This window comes from Motacilla alba, chromosome 13 (assembly GCF_015832195.1).
Source record: "Motacilla alba alba isolate MOTALB_02 chromosome 13, Motacilla_alba_V1.0_pri, whole genome shotgun sequence".
Lineage (NCBI taxonomy): Eukaryota > Metazoa > Chordata > Aves > Passeriformes > Motacillidae > Motacilla > Motacilla alba.
The window spans coordinates 1,457,391-1,478,217 of record NC_052028.1 but is presented as its reverse complement, the minus strand read 5'-3'; the positions used below and the strand labels follow the sequence as shown (position 1 = coordinate 1,478,217).

Sequence of the window (20,827 nt, the reverse complement as noted above, 5' to 3'; positions counted from 1 at the left end):
CAACCTCCCTGGGGTCTGAGGTCATTGAAACGTGTTCAGCCCTAAACCGTAGCAAGGCAATTCCAAGTAATTTGTCCTTCTAACACTTGGACATCACTTAGAGCTTGAGCTTGTTAGGTGCTATTTGTGCCAGGGATTAAATCTCCCTGCTTGTTGATGTGGCTTGAAAGCATACAAAGATCAAGCAACAAAGAACATCCTTCCATAATTTTAATTTATTCTGCATTCTGCAATAATAAGGCAGCACCCTGTTTCACAACCCCCTTTTCATTCCGTGTTACACTCTGGACAAATTGTTAACTATTTCTGACTCTTGAAATGTCAGCGTCAATAGCAAGGTGACTCTACCAACAAGTAATCAGTCTTTGGAACACTGGACATCATTTAGAGCTCGTGAGATGCTGTTCCACGGACACAATCACGCTTCTTGCTGATTAGGCTAGAAAGCACAGAGATCAAACCCCGGTGATGTGAGATACAAAGCTGTGTTTCGTGTCAGGTACATACAGGCAGCGTGTGTGCTTGTGATTGTGATATGTATGGAAACTGATCATAGGGCAATTAAAGGATGAATTCCAAAAAAAAAAAAAAAAATAACTGAGGGAGTAAAGCATGGAAGAAGGCCTTTGAACTTATCCTTTGTTTGCAATTAACTTTTATAGCATCTGAAATAAAGCTTTAAGGATGTTGCTACTGGACAGGAACTTTTTGCATGTAGCTAAGGATTTAACAGCTTTGCAATAATAACCTTTTGAAGTATAATTTTAGAATATTGCTTGTAGTAAGGAACTTTGAAAATATAAGTTTAGAATATATGTCAAGGAAATATACTTATCTCAACACCTTAGCAAAACAGTAAAAAGCAGCTTGAGAAAGGAAGATGAACATCAACCCAAGGATTGATAGCTTCGACCAAGGGAAGCTGGACATCACTGTTACGAGATTTATGGTCTTTGCAATTAAAAGGTGGGCCCACATCTGGAGTCTGGACTGCACCAGCTGGGAGGCCTCTTTCTTCTTTCGGAAGTCGGACCCCACCATCTGGGAATACTCCTTTCTGGGGTACATCCTGAGAAAAACTAACTCACAATAGTGTATAGAATTGTGACGTAAAAATTAGGAATAGAAACTGCTGAGAAAAGCTTATGTGTGCCCCTATAAATATCTGTACGCCCCAACCATCAGTGTGCAGTTGGAGGGAAAACTTCACCCACTGTACCCAGCGCTGTTTTGCTCATACTTTACCACCTTAATTAATAAATTGATTGCTGCTTGAATATTGGCCTAGTCAAGCTTCTTATTTATAACAGTGAACACATTTTCTTCAGAAATGTTTTACACATTCCACACTTTTGCTTTTACACATTCCACACTTGTTTTACACATTCCACACTTTCCACCCCGCGCCCTCAGTGCCCACACGGGCCCTCCCGGCCGGGCGGCGCTCTGCTCGCGCTCCATGGCGGCGGGGCCGCTCTAGCCGCGCTCTATGGTGCCGCCGCCGCTCTGTCCTCGCTCCGTGTTGCCCGTGCCGCTGTATCCCCTCTCCGCGGCGATGCTGCCGCTCCGCCCGCCCGCCCTGTAGCCGCCCTTGTGCCCGCTGTCCCCTGCGTGCCCGCCGTGCCCGCAGCCCCGGCCCGCCGTGCCCCCGCCGTGCCCGGCCGCCCGCCCGTCTCTGTGGCCCGCGCGTTGCGGCGGGGCGGGCGGGATGTGGCGGCTGCTGCTGCTGGGCCGGGGCCGCTGCGCGCCCACCCCCGCCCGCCCCGTCTGTGCCCCCGGGCTGGGCGGCGGCCGCGGCCGCAGCCCCGAGCGGTGAGTGCGGCTCGGGTGGCTCCAGCCCCGGGGCCGGCGGCGCGGCCCGGCCTCACGGCGCCCGCGTGTGTGCGGTCGTTGCAGGGCGCCCGCGTGTCAGGATGGCCCGGAGGGAGGAGGACGGCGGCAGCCGCTGCCCGGCCTGGTGCCCCGCTACTCCGTGCGGGAGGCCGTCACCTGGGTGAGGAGCAGCGCCGGGGACACCTCGGGGATCCCCGAGCGGAGCGGGGGAGAATGGGCCGGGCGGAGCGGGGCTGTTCCCTGACCGTGTCCGCTCTCCGCAGGGAGCTGTGGGCGCGCTGCTGCTGCAGCTGCTCCGGCAGATCGCGGGGCTCCGCTCGCTGCAGGACGCCCGGACAGAGCGAAGGCTTCCCTGGCGCTCCTCGCTGCCCCCCCAGCCCGCAGGTCAGCGGCTGGGCCTGGGAGGGCGGCGGGGGGCTGCCGGCTGGGATCCTGCCCCGTGCTGTGCTGAGTGAGGCTGGGAGACGCTGAGGGCCGCTCTTCGGGCCCTGGGGAGACTGTCAGGAGAAACTCGGATTCTTAACGGTTTGGTGCAGTCCCACTCTGTGTGCCCTTACCTTTGTTTTCCGTTCTGGATCCTGCTGCACGAACTTTCCTCCTGCTTGTCTGTGTGCTCAGAGGACACTGAGTACATGCACAGCCCGGTGTTGTCACCTGGAGCAGACACAGCCTTTGTGCTCTGTGTTACAGTGGTGACTGAAGCCTCGACCAGCAGTCCTGGTGAGCAGCTGGGATCCCAGTTCCTGCAGAATGCAAATCCAGAGGCTGTAGAAGAGAATTCATCCTCAGGCATCCCCTCGGGGCAAGGAGGGAGGCAGCCCTGGGCAGAAGCAGGTATGTGCCATGTGCTGCGGGGCAGGATACTGGTGTCCTCCTAGGCAAGCTCGGAGTCAAGGAGTGCGTAGCTATTTATTGACATTAGAGGAGGAGGTGAGAGTGGAAAGGCAGAATTTCAGAGAGATGAATCAGAGTCCAGAGACCGGAAGAAAAAACCTCCTGAATGCAGAGACAAGGCTGTGCTGTAACTGCTGGTGACAACAGGTTTCCCAACAGTGCTCTGCCTTAGCAGACTGATTGCAGCATCCAGTCCTGTTCTTTCACTGTGGACAGATGTTTGCCAGAAGGATTCAGGAGGATGCTGCACCATTGATCTGGGAGACCTGGTGTACATGGTGTGAAACTGGAGGAATTACTCTCTTCCTGCAAGATGAGCATGCATTTCTGAGCTCTTATGCCATAGATAAGACAGTGGAAGGAGGTATCAAAGACATTATTAAAATGAGTTTTATAAAAATAGAAAGATAGACTCCAACAAAATTGAAGTCTCGCCCAGGAAAGCGTGTCCTACATAGGGAATTTAAAGTCACACCAAGGAAGATCAGATGAGGCCTACAGCTCACTAGTTATAGGAACACTGATAATGGCCTCAGGAAAGTTGTTGGAAGCAGGAAGCCTGCTGGAACAGGTGGCAATGGGACAACATTCAGTAGTGGTGTAGAAGAGGCACATCGGGAAACCAGCCACAGATGTTGGCTAAATCACAGGATCACAGGCTGGCTTGGGTTGAGAGAGACCTGAAAGCTCTTCTTGTTCCCTGCCATGGGCAGAGACACCTTTCATTATCCCAGGCTCTTCCAAGCCCTGTCCAGCCTGACCTTGGACACTTTCAGGGATCCAGGGCCAGCCACGGCTTCTCTGTGCCAGGGCCTCAGCACCCTCTCAGGGAAGAATTTAAATAAGGAAGGTGCTGCAGGAAAAGTCGGAGCTGTTTCCCATTTTCTGCTTGCTTTCAGAATTTTGGCTTCCTTCTGTGCTGATTTCAGCTACTGCCCATCATTGCTTATCAAACCTTCTCCTGCCAGAGGTTACCATTCCCATCAGTTGGCAAATGGAGCATTTTGTTTCCATGTCTCCTAATTAACTCCAGGAAAACAGCCAGGTTAATTTACCTAAACTGCCAATTAGACTGTTTAACCCATCTGCTTTAGCCTGGAGCATATTAAGAAGCACTCCAGCACTGGCAGGTGACTGGACATGGACCTCTGGGAGGAGTGGTGGGAAGAAGTGGAGACAGCAGTGCCTGCAGTTGGCACAGCTGAGCATCCTGGAGTGCCTGTGTGTCTGACAAACAGCTCCTACTGAGAGTCAACAGGAAGAGCTTTTGGGCAAACTGATAAATTGAACAGTGACAAGTCACTAAGGCCACGTGGTCTTTGTTCAGATGTTCTTCAGAAGCTGGGAGATCACTGAGCCTCCGAGCATGATCTGTAATGCTCAAACCTGCTCTGTGGCCAGGGGAATGAGCACTGACAGATTGCACAGCTTGGCTTTTAAAAAGGGGTGGGTGGCTGTTGGTTTAAGGCACAGAACTGCCAAAAAGGTGATTCTAATTTGATAAAAACTCTGTTACAGGATAGAGGTGTCAGATGCTGGGCTGTATCAAAGGTCTTGGAAGGATTTAGGAAGCCATTTCTCAGGCCAGCTTGCTCCCTTGCAGAGACTTGAGAGAGTTGTAAATCTACTAAGACTTCTTTGGAGAAGTCAACAGGCATGTGGAGCAAGATAATCTAGCTTTTAGCTTTCTGAGAATCATCCAGACGGGACCTAAACCAAAGCTATCTAAAGAATTAAAGCAGATGTGAGGGAACATGGAAGGGTTACACTTGGGCTGGTAACTCCTTAAAGCACAAGAAAGTTTTCACAGTGGAGTGCCATTACTGTAGGATTCCCCTGTCCTTTGTTAAACCTGTTTTGTTCAGCACAGTCAGCAGTGATTTGGAGAAAAGAGGTGATGAACGAGGCAGCAGAAGCAGCAAATGGTACAAAATTCTTCAGGGCAGTCAAATCTGAAAGTCACAGGCAAAGGTTGCACGAGAGCCAAAGCCAGGTGGGTTAACCCAGGTGGGTTAAATGAGTGTGCACAGGGGAGTGTGGCTGTAAATACACACACAGAGTGAGGAGTGTCAAATTAATAATTCTCTTGCAAAGAGAACATTTAAAGTCACTGTGGATGTGCTTTTGATAAGGTTAAGTCAGTGCACGACAGCAGTGAGGCCAATTAAATGTTAATTATGGTGAAGGAAGGAGCTGAGGACAAGGCAGTGCTGTGGGTTCATGAGAGTCTGGGATGCAACCATGTCTTGAGCACTTAAGGAAAAGACAGTGCCTGAAAAACAGGGACAAAACTGCAGAGAAAAGATGACAGGGAGACAATTACATCCAAACACAGACTGACTCTTCAGCTTAAAAAAAAGAAGTGGCAGAGAATGTGCTGGTGCTCTGTGAAACCAAAAGTGTTGAGAGAAAGAGAATAGGGACAGTCTTTTTCATAATACTGATATTAAAAGGCAGCACAGAAGGGTGGCAAGTTTGGAAAAAAGCAAAAGGCATTTTGTGTTTGGCCAGTGCCCAGGTAAATTGTGGAACTCGCTGCTACAGGCCAAAAGTACAAGTGGGTTCCAAGAAGTGATTAGGTAAAATTACACATTGAAATGAGACTTAATTGCTCCAGCCAAGCCTCCTGCTCAGATCACAGAACAGCTGATTGCTGGAAAGTTCTGCCAGGGAGAGCGTGACTTTATAATCCCTGCTCCTCACCCGTTCTGCCCAAGCATCTCCAACTGTCACTTGTCAGAGATAATATATGTCAGAAATAATTTGATTTTGCTCCGTACATAAGTCCTCGGGTTACATTCTACATTTTGTTGTGCCTCCATTTTGTGGGAATTTATGGAGAAAAGTCGGGGGAAGAGATTTGGTAATCTGCACTGAAGAGCCTGAAAAAATGCAGGGTTTTGTCATGTGAGAAGTCTTGGGAATCCTTCCATGGAAAGTGAAGCTTGATGATCCCTTTCTTTCCCTGCATTTTGCTTTCTACAGAAAAACCTGCCTGAGGTACAGGATTTTTTTCCCCTGGTGTTTAGCTACTGAAAGAGGGTGAGGCTGGCAAAATGAGGATGCAGCAGGAAGCTGGGGAGAGCAGAAGGAAGGGAAGGACAGACGCCTGGGGATGATGCAGGGGAATCTGGTAGCAAAGCCTTGCCATGAGAGAGCAGAGCTCAGAGTGCAGCAGAATGTATGTACCCTGGCTGCTGCCAGCAATGGCAAGGGATCTTCTGGAGAGAATTCCATGTCCTTCCCCTTTCTCTGGGTGTTTCAGTTCATTTCCACACTTGCTGGTGCTGGTGTCCCTGTGCAGTGGCAATCTGCTGTTTTTGTGGCAAAGATCTATGGGATGGATCCCAACATCTCAGCTTTCTACAAGAGCCATTCCAATTTTATTGGAATACAATAGGAACAAAATCTATTCCTTTGTTTAAAAAGAAAACTTCAGGAAATTAACTTAAAACTTGCTTTAAGTAGCATTCTGGATACTGCTACCAGCAAGTCCTCAGCTCTGTGTTCACATGTTATTTTTTTTCCATGCGATTTCTGCCTCACTCAGAGGCTTTTTGCTGGAAGTTAAAGGCACAGAGTGAGCAAGCAGGTGATTACAGCCAGTCTCAGTGTTACAGCAGCTGAATGATGCCCTGGGGAGTTGTATTTTACCCCTGGCAGAACTGTAAAATTCGTTATTTCAATTCTGAGATTACAGACATTGCAAAAGTGTGTTTTCATTTCAAAGCACAATGAAACCAATTGGAAACAGTGAAATTTTCCATGAGGCAGAAATGCTGGATTTTGGCCAGCTCTTGTTGTGACTTCGTTCTTGTGGATGTTTTGGGATGAGCAATCTAGGCTGTCTAGGAGAAGATTATTAATTCCTCATTTGGAGCTAGCTGTGAGCAACACTTGATTAGTCCAGGATGAACAGTGAAGAGAGACAAAAATATTTATGAACTGCTGAAGATGTGAGCGTTGGGCATCCAGAACAGTGAAAGCTGCAAGACTGCATGGAAAAAAGAATGTGCAGTCATGTTGCATCGTAGCATGGGTTTGAAGAAGTGGAAATAAAGTTGCACCGAAAATTCCAGCTGTGATATTCCCATCTTTTAAACATAACCTGAAGAACAATTTAGCTTGCCCAGCCTCAAAGGTGATTCTGAGGGAATTCAGGTCCCCCAGAGCAGCTGTGGCTGGCCCTGGATCCCTGGAAGTGTCCAAAGCCAGGTTGGATGGGGTTTGGAGCAGCCTGGGATGGTGGGAGGTGTTCCTGCCATGGCAGGGGTGGCACTGGGTGAGCTTTAAGTTCCCTTCCTGCCCAAACCATTCTGGGACTCTTTGATCCTTCGGGACTGGGGCTGGGTGTCAGGATAGGTTGGTCCCTGTGCTTTTTTCCAGATGTTCTCTGGGATTGGTAACCCTGATCTGTGGAGATTTGAGTGAGGAGGGGTTTCCCATGGTAGAGGGGCTCAAGGTGCTTCTGCAGGCTGACAGAATTCAGAATTAGTGGCTGTTTATTTTTCACGGTTCAGTGGTTTGTCCAAATTACAACATTTTCTCAGTAAACAAGGAGTCTCTGATTTAGGAGTAGACACCCATGCAAAATGTACAGTTTCTTTTAAGTGTGGATGTACTAATGCTGTTTAAACAAGTAGTGGGAGAATTCTTAATACGGACCTTTTTTTTTTTCCATGGGATTTGCAGTTGTTTGTGTGGCAAAAACCCAAATTACATCACGAGGGAGATACACGATAGAGCCTTACAGTGAGAAATATCAGATAATTTGATGCCTGCTCTGCAAAGAAACAGAAAGCACAACTAATAAATTCACAGATTATACTACTTTGGGTGGAATGCTGCGTAGAAGTCATGTTTGTCACAGTGATGTTGCTTGTTGGGTGAGTGGGGCCTGTTCAGATAACACGCATTTGAATACAGCCAGGAGGGGATTGTTTGTGTGGGAATAATGAGGCTGCAGCTGGCACACAGGCCATGGCTCCCTGCATGCTGTACAGCACAGGCACTGCGAGGAGCACTCCTGCCTGCTGCACACCTCATTGCTGCTGCTCCTGGAGCCAGACAGTGCCAGGAGTTGAGGAATCAGGCCCTAAAAGGACATTTTGTTTCACTTGTGTTGGCTCTCACACAGCTTGAGAGGGAGGCACAAGGAGGACACAGCTCTGGCTCAAGTGGTCCAGGCTCCAGCACCCAGAGTTCAATGTCCAGTAGGATCCAGCTGCTTGTGGTGACCCAGGTTAAAAATCCTTGGCCTCAGGCTGTCTCCTCTTTGTGGAGGTCATTGTCCTCTCGCAGTGGCAGGAGTGATGCCACTGTGACCACTGCCAGCACAATCCTGCTCTGAGCAAGGTGGCTTAGCTCGAGCTGGAGATGCTCTGTCAGGTAATTCTGATTGGAGCTGGTGACAAAGTGCTGAACACGTGGCTGTCCCAGTGTGCCTGAGAGGGCTGATCATCCCCTGGCACAGGAGCAGGGCTGTACCTGCAGAGAAATGACCTGGAGAAGGACATGGAGAGGCAGCACCTCAGCTGAGGGTTGGGTGTGATGCCCTGGGCGAGCTGGGAGCTACCGCAGTTCTGATCCAGGCAAACTGGGCAAGAGGAGGCAATGTCACCCCTCCTGTGCCACTGCTGAGAGGGGCAGCACCTCAGTAACCCTGTTGGAAATTCAGGAATAGTAGCAAAAAGTCATAAAATTAACCAAGGCTGGCAGAAAAGTGCTGCAGTTGAAAGATGTGAATGGTGCAGTCTTTTTAGAATCACAGACAGGAATCAAGAGGGGCTGATTAGTCGTGTCAGGACTTTCAAAAGGAGGAACTGGCTTTTTAGTAAAGAAGAAGAAACTTAGAAGCGCCAGTGCCTGGGAGTAGAAACCCAGAGAAAAAGTACTTTAATTTGAAATGAAGCGCAGGGGTTTAAAGCAGTGATTACAAGTTACTGGAACATTTAGGAAAAGCAGAAGATTCTCTACCTTTGGTGTCTTCAGATCAAAACCAGGGGCCTTTCTGGAGGAGCTGCAGCCACAGGGTGGATTCCAGAGCTTGCTTTTGCTCCAAAGGTCAGATTGGTTTGGATTCCTTCTGTTCCTGATGTCCCTGACTGAATGGGAGATCAGATCTTTAGGAAAGAGCTATGGAATAGAGAGGATGAGAAGAGGCAGAGATGCAGCACTGCTAAACTTTGCTTTTTTGTTGGATTTTTTTAATGCAGAGGAGTTCCAAATCCCTGTGAGCTCCAGGGTGGGGCCAGTTCTCCACAGTGCAAAGGTAAGGTTCCATTTTCCACCCCCTCTGTCTGCACCTTCCCTGCAGGAACACATCCCAGAGCTACCCTGAGCGCAGCCTGAGCAACACTCACACACGAGACTGAGGAAAAAACAGGGAGATGGGATTTACTGACCCCTGCTATAGCCAGAAAATTCCAGTATTTACAGACTGCCATCCCCATCCTTTCATGTACCTGTGTAACAGGGCTGCTGGCAGGGAAGCACTGAAAGAAAATGGTGAGAAACACCAAACCAAGCAACAAAACAAAAAATAAATTCAGCAGCACCAGTGTGTTGCTGTGTATATGCATTTTGATGCAATCTTTCACTAGGTGATTACATGCTGTTGCTATTTTGGTGTTTACCAGACAACCCATGACTGGGGAAGGTGGTGTCACTCCAAATGCTGCAAATCAGGGCTGGCTCTTGTCTGGTAAAGAGGGAAGCACTTGGGGCTTGAAGAGAGTGCATCAGCTCGAGAGTCACAAGACCATAAATTATATTATTGTTCTTGTTGTGATTAAACCTGCCAATTTTTTGCAATTCACATCTTAGATGCAAATAATTCCTTTTTTAAGATAATCACTCGGCTGAGTGATCGCTCAAGGACACTGTGAGCAGAGTGAGGTAAATTCAGCTTTTAGCAGAGTGAGTTCCTGCAAAAGGCACCAAGGAGGAACTTGCTTGATCTGCTGAGGGGGTGAGCATGGATCTCTCCAGCCTGGAGGTGTCCCTTGTGCAGGGCTGGAGGAAGAGCCTGCAGCTGGGTCATGGAGCAGCTCAGGGAGGGGCCTTGGACCTGTCTTGGCCTCTTGGGAGTAGCCCCGAGCTCAGCAGTGGAGCTGTGGGTGCCGGGGTCATTTTCCTGATTCCCTGCGTGCACTGAGCTCTGCTGCCAGTCGATGGTGTGGAGCTGGGCTGGGCTGAGCCTCCTCCCACGTCCCAGGCTGTTCATTGCCCAGGAGGAAAGGATTTGCTGTGCCCTGCAGGGTTTCAGCAGCACTGGGCAGTGCTCAGTGCAGCTGAAGGGGCAGCTCAGCTGGAGCTGGGTAAAGCAAAGGTGTGAGGGTGTTTCAGCAGGGACTCTGCTACTTTGCTCTGGGCACGATGTGGGAGAGGGAACAAGGGATAATGTTATTTTTGGAGGGGGGAGTTATCTGATTTGGAAGGGATCCACCACGATCATCAGTCCCAGCCCTGCCCAGACACCCGAACAATCCCTGGCAGCGCTGTCCAAAGGCTCCTGGAGCTCTGGCAGCCTCGGGGCTGTGCCCATTCCCTGGGGAACCTGGGCAGTGCCCAGCACCCTCTGGGAGAAGAAACTTCTCCCAAAATCCAGCCTGAGCCTGCCCTGGCCCAGCTCCAGCCATTCCCTGGGTGCTGTCCCTGTCCCAGAGCAGAGCTCAGAGCTGTCCCTCTGCTGCCCCTCGGGAGGAGCTGTGACTGCTGAGTAGGATGAGGTAGCTGCTGAATTCTGAAAGGTCTGCTGGTGCCTGAGAGGCTGCACCAAGCTCCCTGGCCAAGGGCAAGGGAGCAGTGTCCATACAGCTTCCCAAACGAGGTGGCTGTGAAGGACAGGGAGGGTTTTGTGTGTACACATGACCTCACCCTCCTGATGACTGAACTACCATACAAACAGGTCTCACTGCTTGGTTTCCAAGCCAGCATCTCCTCTAGGGTTGGGATGATTTAGCTCTCTTTAATAGCTTTTTTTCTCTGACTCCTCAGGGTGACCCAGCTCAGCGAGGGCATTTAGAGGAAGCCGCTTTCCAATTGCAGCAGATTTTCCGAATTGATATTTCCATTGCATTGAATATCCTTGGTAATGTGGAGTTGGTTTTGTTTTGCCCTTAAACCACAGGTTTCTCATTTTGGAGGACCTCCAAATGGTTGCAGGTCTTGTGAGAAGGCAGGGATGGCAAATACCCAAGCTGAAGCCTCCTTTCAGCAATTTTAACTGTGCTTGGAGAGATTTATTGCCCTTTGTCCCATCGTGCCACCTGATTTATCTCAGCATATTTCAATCCAGGCTTGCTTGAAGCCTGCACTGTTGTCCTGACATCTGTAGCTGGAAATTAAGCCATCTCTGTCTTTTTTGCAACACAAGATGTCATATCCTTGTATCCTTCTTTTATTGTCTGAGCTCACGGTTTTCCTGGCAAGCTGAAAAAGCAATTGTGGGATTGCAACTCTAAGAAAAGCAGAAGGAAGATGCAGTGAGCTAAGAAAAGTCCCTGCCCTATATACACCACTAATTGCAGCACTGAAAAGCAAGTTGTTTCTGTGTGAGCCATACGTTGTGTTAGCCTGTGATCCCTCTCTGCCATGAGCCCAGAAAAATCCCTAAAATGCAGTGTTGCCATTTTTCTTAGGGAAACTGTGGAAGGAGGGTTGGCGAGCCAGCTGGAAGTGGCCCAGAGCACTTGGTGTGAGCCAAGGAAGGCCCAGTGGCTGTGGGGGAGATTGCTGCATTGGAGGCTGGGTTGTGGCTGTGTGCTTTTCCCTGTTTTCCATGGTTCAGGCTGTGTTTTCCTCAGGGATCGAGAGCATGAGGGCGGGGCACTGCCGGGTGGCCTTCACCTGCTTCAAGCTGGCAGCAGATCGGGGCTACAGCAAAGCCCAGTTCAACGTGGGGCTGTGCTACGAGCACGGCAGGGGCACAGAAAAGGACTTGGAGAAGGTATCCAGGGCCTGCCTGGGGGGTGGGTGTGGGAGCACACATCAGGAGAGAGATCTGTGCTGGGTGCTTGGAGCTTTGTTCCTTTCTATGTGGCTGGGAAAGTCATGGAATGTCCTGAGCTGGAGGGAACCCCCAGGGATCAGTGATCCAGCTCCTGGCCCTGCACAGACACCCTCACAGACACCCCAGCAATCCCCCCTGTGCATCCCTGGGAGTGTTGTCCAAAGGCTCCTGGAGCTCTGGCAGCCTCAGGACTGTGCCCGTTCCCTGGGGAGCCTGGGAGAGCTCAGGCTCTGAAGACTCAGTAGAAAATGCTGGAAATAATAAAAATTGCAGCTTTGCAGAGCTGCTTTCAGTGTCACCAATCCCCTCAGAGAGGTGCTCTGAGATCCCTTTCCCACAGCTTTTGAGGGTTCTCCAGGTGCACAGGCTGTGCTACCAGCACCCAGCGGGGTTCCAAGGAGAAACCTGTCATGTTGCTGTATTTAAGACACCACTGCACATCCCAGGGCTTCTCAGATCTCCGGTTTGGCTCCTGTAACTCCAGCCTGCCACCTAGTGCAAGCCGGTCAGCAGCTGCTGGAGCTGGGAAGAGCTGCAAAGGCAGCTTGGTTTGAGTCATGGTTGGCCCGGTGCCACCCCCTTCAGCTCGGGCAGGGTGGTTCCAGGGCTCTGGGGTACTCACAGTCTCACCTGACCCAGCTGATGTTCTGCTGTGGGAGGGCTCTGGGGAGGGATGCAGCTTGTGGTGGGTCTAGCCAGAGAGGTGAAGCTTGAAGGGAGCCATGTCATGTTCAGGGTGTGCATCAGCTGGGTTTTTCTCTCTCTCTCAGGCAGGATTTTATTACTGCCAGGCAGCCAGCAGCCGTCACCCCATGGCCCAGTACCGCTACGCCAGGTACCTGCTCCAGCACGGCCCTGGCAGCCCCTGGGACAGGCATCACAAGGCTGTGACACTCCTGGAGCAAGCAGCAGGGGCTGGCATCACAGAGGTTGGTGCCCATAGGTCAGAGAACCAGCAGAGAGCCCTGACTGAAGGGTTGGAGCAACATCCGAGACAGCACTGGATGGGAAAGCCTTCCAATGTGTTTATCCCTGCTCACAGCACGGGGATTGGAACTAGAGGATCTTTAAGGTCCCTTCTGAGCCAAACCATTCTCTGATTCTCTGTTTATATTCCTGACAGTGTTTGGGAGACAGCCCTGCCTGCAGACGGAGCCACTGTGCCACATGTTGGTTGGCTGTTGTCAGTGGGGCTCGTACATGAAACCTTTGGCTGGGAGAGCTGACCTGTGCTTGAAAAAACAGCTCAGTTTTCATCTCCTCTCAATTCCAAGAGTACAGGTCACTGTACTGCAGGAACTTCCAGTACTTGAAGCAAGAACAGATCCTCATTTTGTATCTGTGGCTTTCTGAGATGAGTCATCTGTGCAGATCTGTCTCCTGCCCTCCTTTCCCACTCCAGGAGATGCATGTGCCATCTCGCCCTGGGAATGCCAGGCTGGCAGTGCCTGTGCCTCCTGCAGCTCACTGGCCAGGGGGTGCATCTGCTGGATCTTGGGGACAGGACACAAGTGGGAGCCATTCCTTGGCTCTGACTCCCACAGGGAGTTTGAAGTGATACTCTGGCTCTCAAATGTGAATTCTTTGTGTTTACCCAGTCATGCTGATTTTTCTTAGGGCAACCCTGGCTCACCCAAGAGCCCCTGCACAGGCAGGGTCCTTACCACACTGCCACAGTAACCCCAGCAGCTTGAAAAATCAAATAATTAAAACAATAAAACAAATAAAAACAAATAATTTAAAACAAATAAAAAACCAAATAATTAAAACCCTGGCTGATCAGGACCATGTGGTTTTGTTGCAGGCACAGGCTTATCTTGGAGTGTTCTACATGAGGGGGCTGCAGCCTCAGGAGAAGAGAGGTCTGAAGTACCTGCTGCAGGCAGCAAACAGTGGGGTAAGTAATCCTTCTGCCAGGGGTTGTCCTCAGCTTGGGATCTGCAGGTGGAGGATTTCAGGGTTTCTTGGAAACGGGAGCGAGTGTCAGGATTTTACTGCCCTGTGTGAAGGGACAGAGTGGAGCCTTGGTGCCTTTTGGAGAGGAGATGGGCCCTGGGCACAGACTCACAGAGACAGCCCTGTTGGGCTGGAGGAGTTCCTACAGCACCAGTGCCTGTATCCAGCTTCCAGCACTGTACAGCTTTCCCGTTATGGAGCATCTACACCCTCTTCAGTCAAAATCTTTCACTACTGCATCACTTGGAGAATTCATTGTGTTTATCTCAAATCTGTTCTTCAAAATTGGCCCATTGTTTCTCTCGTTTTATAGAGAGGATGGAAAGACTGTTTCTGGATTTATTTTTAAATTCAGGCACCTTTAACATACTGAAACACTTGAATCTCCATTCAGCCTTCCCCCATTGTTGCTGTTTCTCTTCACAGGTCATGTCAGATGCCCAAGAATCTTCTTGCATGCACTTTCCCCAAGTGGCCCAGGCTTCTCTTTCTTGAAGGGCAGTGCCACAGTGTGGGCACAGCACTCTGCTGAACCCCCCACCAGCATTTAGAGGAGCAGAAGTGTGGATCCCATGTCTTGCAGCCAGGTTTCTGCATCCCACAGTTCTGTTTCTTGCCATTGTCCCCTTGTTTTCAGCTGCATTGTAATGGCCAGGGTTTTTTTTTCCTGAAGAGCTTGTTCATTTTAACTCCAGTTCCCACAGCTTTTGTGCAATGGAAAATAATGAATAGCTATTGCCTCTTCTGCTGGCTAATAGTTGTGGTTGTGGTGCCCTTTAGTGTGTCCTCTCTGAGTCATTTCTTTTTCAGGCTGCAGTGCTGGTTTAGTTTGTGTCTCCGTGTAGTTAAGCTGTTCTACTTTGCTTGTCAGTCTTCTGTCTATTTTTCTAATTCTCCTTTGACCATTTTAAGATGCTTGGACTAAAAGTGGACTCAGGATGGAGGTATGCCATGGATCTCACATAATGAGCTCCTCTGCTTTGTTCTGCATTCCCTTCCAATAATTCCTAGCCCTGCTTGCCCTTTGCCTGGCACTGAGCAGTGATGAGATGGTCTCAGGGAACTATCACAGTGTGATACCCAAATTTCTTCCCATCAGCACTACTTTGCATTTGGCAGTACTGTTTCCTTCGTGATTGTGTTGCCCACTCCTTAGGTGTGTGAGATCTTCTTTAAATTAATTCTTTATAGTAAGTTTGACCATTTTGAATGGTCATTTTTACATCATTGTAAACTTTGCCACATGGGTTTTCACCCTCTTTCCAGCAAGGAGACACTCTCAGTCTGCTGGGACAAGGCCTGACTTGCCACAGCAGCTCAGACATCACAGTACACAGTATTTAGTTCTAAATCTGCTAAAGATCTCTCCTAAGCTTCATCCTTGGCTCCTTTTTTCCAGCCTGGAGTCAGAGGTTTATGCTGAACAGTATCGCATCGAGTTATCCCATTAAACAGATGATTGGCATTTACTGGTAATGCCTTAACAACACGAAATCTGTCAGGTAACTGCAAGTCCTCAGGTGCACCCCTGGCATGTTTTGGTCAGTTTCAGACCCTGAGCGTCCTTCCCCATCTGTGCTGCTCAGCAGATGCTGTGGATGCTTCAGGGCCTCAGCCTTGAGGGCAGGCTGATGGTGGACTCCCTGGGATGGGATGTCCCCATTTTCCAGGGAGAAGGGCTCCATGGACAGGTTCACTTCCCATTACCCTGCAGTTGGAATTGATGTTTAGTTGGCTGAAAGAAGTCTTGGCATGGATGAAGCAAGGACAGCATAGTTTAGTACAAATCCAGAAAAAGGAAAACAGCACAAAAAGTCAGGAATTCAGCGTTTCTCTGGTTGTTCTCTCTGCTAGAGCTGAGCTGGGAACTCTGACACGTGTTTTTCCAACACAAGAACCGTGTTCTACTTTGTTTCCCACTTTTTATCCTCCTTCATTTCCTACATGGAGCCACAGAATATAAACCCTTAAGAAAGAGTTCTGTTGGACACCTGGGCCTGACCTGCCGATTTCCAAGGGTGTTGCAGTCACTTCTGCTGTGCTAATTTGGGGATCTCCCCTTGCTACAGGCTTGGCTCTGAGGTGTTCATCCTCTGAGAGATGGTGGTGCATCTCTCCCGATTGAACCCTATCTCTTGTCACAGCTGAATTGCCAATCCTTCAACGTGTTTATCTCATCTCTAAAGGAGTTTATTGCTGTCATAAGCTGAGACTTGCAACATTTTGCAAAGCACCCACTCACTGAGTTCTTCACTTGCCTCTACCAGCTACATCCTAGACAGCAACATTGCAATATGTTCTTTTCTAGTGGCTTTATTAAAACTTGCTACTTACTTGGGTTGTTTTTTTTCCTTTTTCTTCCTTTTTTTTTGGCAAAGCCTTGTTTAGATCACGTTTCTGGCAGTCACACTCTTCAGGCTGTGTTGCTGGCTTTGTTGCTGGAAAGGTCTGTGTGACCACAAGTCCATGCAGTCTTTTTAATGTCTTCAGGAGTGTCATCCTGGTTTCCTGCTCTCTGAGACCCTTTGCCTCCCATTGGATCTCAAGGATAAAATGCACAGCTGACACATAAACATGTCATGGGTTTGGATTTGGCTTCACTGCAGTGAAACCTTTGCTTTCCAGATTGTTCCCAGCAGTTACATATGTCTGAGTGGTTCAGGTGCTTTTTCTCTAGTGCATATTTGCTTCATTTACTTCATTTCTGCTGCCTGAGATTTCTTCTGGAATAGAATGAGGTGAGGCTGAGCAGGAAAGTGCTGCACTCTTGTGTTACAGGGGAATTTCCCAGCCCTTGGCAGCAAGTACCTCTGTGCCATTTGTGATGTTTTTACAAGACTTGGGCTTGAACTCTCTTAGGGCAGTCCCAGGGCGTGCTCGGAGTTTGGGTGGGATCAGGATGTGGCGCAGTCAGGGCTGCCCAAGACACCTCAGCTCTGACCTCTGAGACAGCTGGGATGTTCTGCAGAGCCAGCTGCTCCTTTGTTCCCCTGCCACATCCCTGGGTGTTGAAGGGGAATCAGTGAATTTAATTGGAAAGGGATAGAAAGGAGCAGAGCCAGAGTTTATGCTTCTCTCCAGGGGACTAAATTACCGAGGATACAGCCTAAGGGATGGAACAGTAAACTTAGCTCTGTCCAGCCTAAGGGATGGAGCACCTTAGCAAGGTGACCAAAGATAGAGCAGTAAACTCTGAAGAAGGTGCTAAAGACTCTCTGTTTCCTTTCCTGTGCGATTGCTGTGCCAGGATGCCCAGAGCAGGTTCCACGTGGGCGTTTGCTATGAGCAGGGCCTGGGAGTGCAGCAGAACCTGGCGGAAGCGCTGAGGCACTACCGGCAGTCGGCAGCCGCAGGAAACAGGCAGGCCCGGGACAGACTGCGGGCGTGGGAGCAGGAGCTGCAAGGTACCAGGGCCAGCAGGGCTCCAGGGGCTGGGGGACTGCATGGGCAGGTGGTCCTGTGAAAGTGGGGCCTGTATTGCCAGAGGAGGGCTCGCACAGGGCCACGGCACAAAGGAGTTCTTTGTGCTGAAGGGAAGGCGCCACTTTTCCTCCTCAGTTCTTTCCAGTCCAGCTGGAGAAGCTGTTCCCATAGTATGATGGGTCACAGAATCGTTTCTGTTGAAAAGATCAACGGTGTGCTGGGGGACCCCAGGCCCAGCATCACCAGCTGGGCCAGGAGGGGATTGTCCTGCTCTGCTCTGCACTGGGTCAGCCTCACCTCCGGTCCTGCAGGCAGTTTGGGGCACCACAGTATAAAAAAGGCATTAAACCATTAGAGAATATCCAGAGGAGGCCACAAGAATGGGGAAGGGTCTGGAGGGGAAGCCTTGTGAGGAGCAGCTGAGGGCACTTGGCTTGTTCAGCTGGAGAAGAGGAGACTGCGAGCAGAGCTCATTGTGGTTTTCACCATCCTCCTGAGGGGCAGCACAGGGCTCCAGTGTCTGCTCCCTGTGACCAGGGACAGGACCTGAGGGAATGGCTGGAGCTATGTCAGGGGAGGTTCAGGTTGGATACCAGGAAAAGGTTTTTCACCCAGAGAGTGGTTGAGCAGTGGAACAAGCTCCCCAGGCAGTGGGTGCAGCACCAAATCTGTCTGAGTTCAAGAAACATTTAGACAACAGTCTCAGGCACAGGGTGGGATTGTTGGGGTGTCTTGTGCAGGAGTTGGACTTGATGATCCTTAGGGGTCCCTTCCAGCTCAGGGTATTCTGTGATTCTGTGGCTGTATGATCAAGCCCAGCCTTTGCCAGTGTCATTAATACCTTGTTTTTCTGTACTTTCAGATGTGCACACAAAGCATCCATTCCCTTCAGGATTAAGAGCCTCCTCCTCCAGCCCTGATTTCTGGACTGTTGAGCCTGTGTCTGCAGGTGTCCACAGCGGCCAGCCAGGACAGTATGGCCTAACCCTGCCCCACTCCTGGAGCACAGGCACACTGCACGTGATGCTGCTCAGCAGTGCAGGGTGGAGCTGTGCCTTCAGAGCCAGGACAGTGCCACTGGAGCTGCAGGGCTGGGAGCCCCAGCACTTCTGGCACTACTAGGCAGAGAGCAAGGCAGCCCTTGGTGTGGGCTGGAACCAGGCTGGCAGTGAAAGGAAAGAGAAAGCTCTCTGTTCATGGAACAGGAGGCATTTTTAAATACCCGGGGTTTGAGAATAAACTTTGTGATATCTCCTGCACCACCAAGCACTCCACCTTCCACACAGGGCTGTTGCTTCTGCACCTGCATTTCTGTATTAGAGCCAAGCTGTGGCTGCCCCTGGATCTCTGAAAGTATCCAAGGCCAAGTTGGACAGGGTTTGGAGCAATCTGGAATGGAGGAAGGTGTCCCTGCCATGCCAGGGGGTGGAACAAGATGAGCTATAAGGTCCTTCCAGCCCAAACCATTCTGTGGTTCTGCACCACAGTGGTGTGATCTGGGGTTCTAATTCCAGTAGCCCTGCATGTCTTGCTCATTGTCCCCCAGGGAGGTTTCCAAGCCACCATATGGGGACGTTGGCAGCTAATCCTGGGATTGTCGTTGCCCACACCCTCTGAGGCAATTTTCTCTCTCCAAGGCAAGTCCCCACAGTGCCCCTGCTACCAGCACAGTGTAGGCTGACTCTTGTGTTGCCATTATGGCAGTTTAATCTGTTTTCAGACCTGGGCAAGCAAGAGAGGGAATTCTCATCACCGGGCAGAGTTTTTCTATGGGATGTGACAGATCCACCTGTAACAGTGAGGTGACAGCTGTCCCCGGCCATCCTGCACCATGTTAGTGTCCTTCTGTCCCCACTCCTGCTCCTGCAGCCCTGGCAGGGAGCTGCTCCCACGGGCACACCTCTCTGAGACACAATGAGCAAGGTTTGCTTCAAAATCCATCGTGTCCCTGTTTGCTGAGCATGCCAGCTCATTTTCAGCAGAGTGGATAAGGGATGCTCCCAGCGGGCAGGCACCACTGGCAGGCAGCAGCAGCAGGCAGCTGGTGTGATAATTTCCTCCACTGGGGCAGCTGAATCCGGAAAAAGGCATTTGTTCACACCAGTTTAAACTGGTTCAAGGGCATCTGTGCAAGCTGCCCAGCTTCCTGTAGCCCTGGTGCTCTGTGTAGATCAGGCTCTGCAAAACAAAGGCAATGGCCCCATCCTGAACTTCTCCATGCAGCAAGGGAGGGGCACAGCCAGCCCTCAACACATCTGATTGTTCTTCTGGTCTGCTCTCTCCTTCTGCTCAGACCAAACTTTCTTAGACCATTTCCTTTATCAAGCAGGATACAAGGAGCAGGAAATTCCTGGCGTGGATTTCCTATGCTGTGATAATCCAGAGCGTGCTTACGCATCGGTCAGGATGGGAGAGGGGCTGGGGGGGGAGGGCTGAAAGCAGTTTGCAGAATCAGGAAATTGAACCAAGAGGGAGGAATTTGTCTCCTTTTAAACCTGCTTGTTATAAGGTATTTTTGTGTAAGGACTTTCCTCTGACAAGGACATCAAAGCAACTCTGCAGAGGGAGATGTGAGGTGGTGCTGGCTGTTTGTCCCTCTGCCTGTGCTCCCAAGGTGCGGGGGAATCCCACAGGGCTCAGTCACAAATGCCTCCCTCATGGTTTGCACAGCTGCATCTCAGTTAGAATCTGACTCTCTGACATTGTTTTGGTGCAAGAACCTGTTTTGTTTGCAAAACAAACCAACAAGAGATTTGTGTTAGCAGAGCAGCAGCACGAGCAGGCCAGGCCAAACCCATCCATGGATGGATGCCAGACATGGGCTCATCTGTACAAGCATTTTGGAGACTCGAAATAAAATAACATTTTGGATATTAAAAAGTCCACCTGGGGAAATCTCACTCTATTGCTCTTGTAATTTAGCCCCAAGAGCAACAGAAAGGGGTAACTTTCTCATTTACTCTGCTTTAAATGGTCTCTGTGATTGTCTGATGCTGTGGCTTGGGTGTGTACACACCTGAAGCTGGGAACTGTCAGCTCCAGGTACATGGAAAAGAACAGGAGTAGGGTACCTGAGAGGGTCCAGGAGAGCCCAGAGGCCCTTACCTGCCATCCCCACACTGCTGCATGAGCCCATGGGTCAGCACCGCCCTTCCCTTCTCCAGGAGTGCAGAGACAAAAACACCTGTGTGCTTCTTCCTTTGCCTCCAATACCTTGGTTTTCCCACCCATGCTGTTATCCCAAAGCTGTCTTCCAGCTCCCAGACAGACAGATCAAAGTGAAAACCCATAAAAAGGGTGAAGTTTGTGACTGAATATTTCAAAACAGTGCTTTCACACTTCCTTTTTCCCAGGTTACCTTTGGCAGACTCCAGCCATCTGGTGTCTGCTTTTGGATAAGGACTGTGCTCCAAAATCCAATGGCCTCAAAGGAGAGAACAGAATAGAATGGAATCATTAAGGCTGGAAAAGACCTCTGAGATCAAGTCCAACCTGTGACTGATCCCCACCTTGTCACCCAGCCCAGAGCACTGAGTGCCACATCCAGTCTTTATGGAGAAGGAAGTGGTGGGCACTTGGAGCAGCCATAGGAGAGATGCCGGTGCTGATTTTGGGGGCTTTTACGAAATGCCAGTTTCCCAGTGGCAGAGCCACAGAAGTCAGAAGGACCCGTGGGAGACGAGACGCTCATCTCCCCTTCCCCAGCTG

General features: G+C 50.2%; 1 protein-coding gene across 1 annotated transcript; it reads left to right on the top strand.

Moving 5' to 3' along the window:
• The first annotated feature begins 1,693 nt into the window (after positions 1–1,693).
• DELE1 (DAP3 binding cell death enhancer 1) lies at positions 1,694–20,019 on the top strand. Its single transcript, XM_038150194.1, has 11 exons — positions 1,694–1,812; positions 1,897–1,993; positions 2,097–2,217; positions 2,524–2,667; positions 8,943–8,998; positions 10,726–10,819; positions 11,535–11,677; positions 12,511–12,669; positions 13,545–13,637; positions 16,944–17,100; positions 17,982–20,019. Exons 1-11 carry the CDS (start codon positions 1,709–1,711, stop codon positions 18,239–18,241), a joined length of 1,428 nt encoding a protein of 475 aa, XP_038006122.1. The 5' UTR covers positions 1,694–1,708; the 3' UTR covers positions 18,242–20,019.
• The last annotated feature ends 808 nt before the right edge of the window (positions 20,020–20,827 follow it).

Excerpts from the sequence above, each read along its gene's own strand:
- DELE1 (XM_038150194.1), top strand. The coding sequence starts at position 1,709 with ATGTGGCGGCTGCTGCTGCTGGGCCGGGGCCGCTGCGCGCCCACCCCC. Across the intron at positions 1,813-1,896 it reads CGCGGCCGCAGCCCCGAGCG|GGCGCCCGCGTGTCAGGATG; the intron begins GTGAGTGCGGCT and ends CGGTCGTTGCAG. Across the intron at positions 13,638-16,943 it reads TGCAGGCAGCAAACAGTGGG|GATGCCCAGAGCAGGTTCCA; the intron begins GTAAGTAATCCT and ends TTGCTGTGCCAG.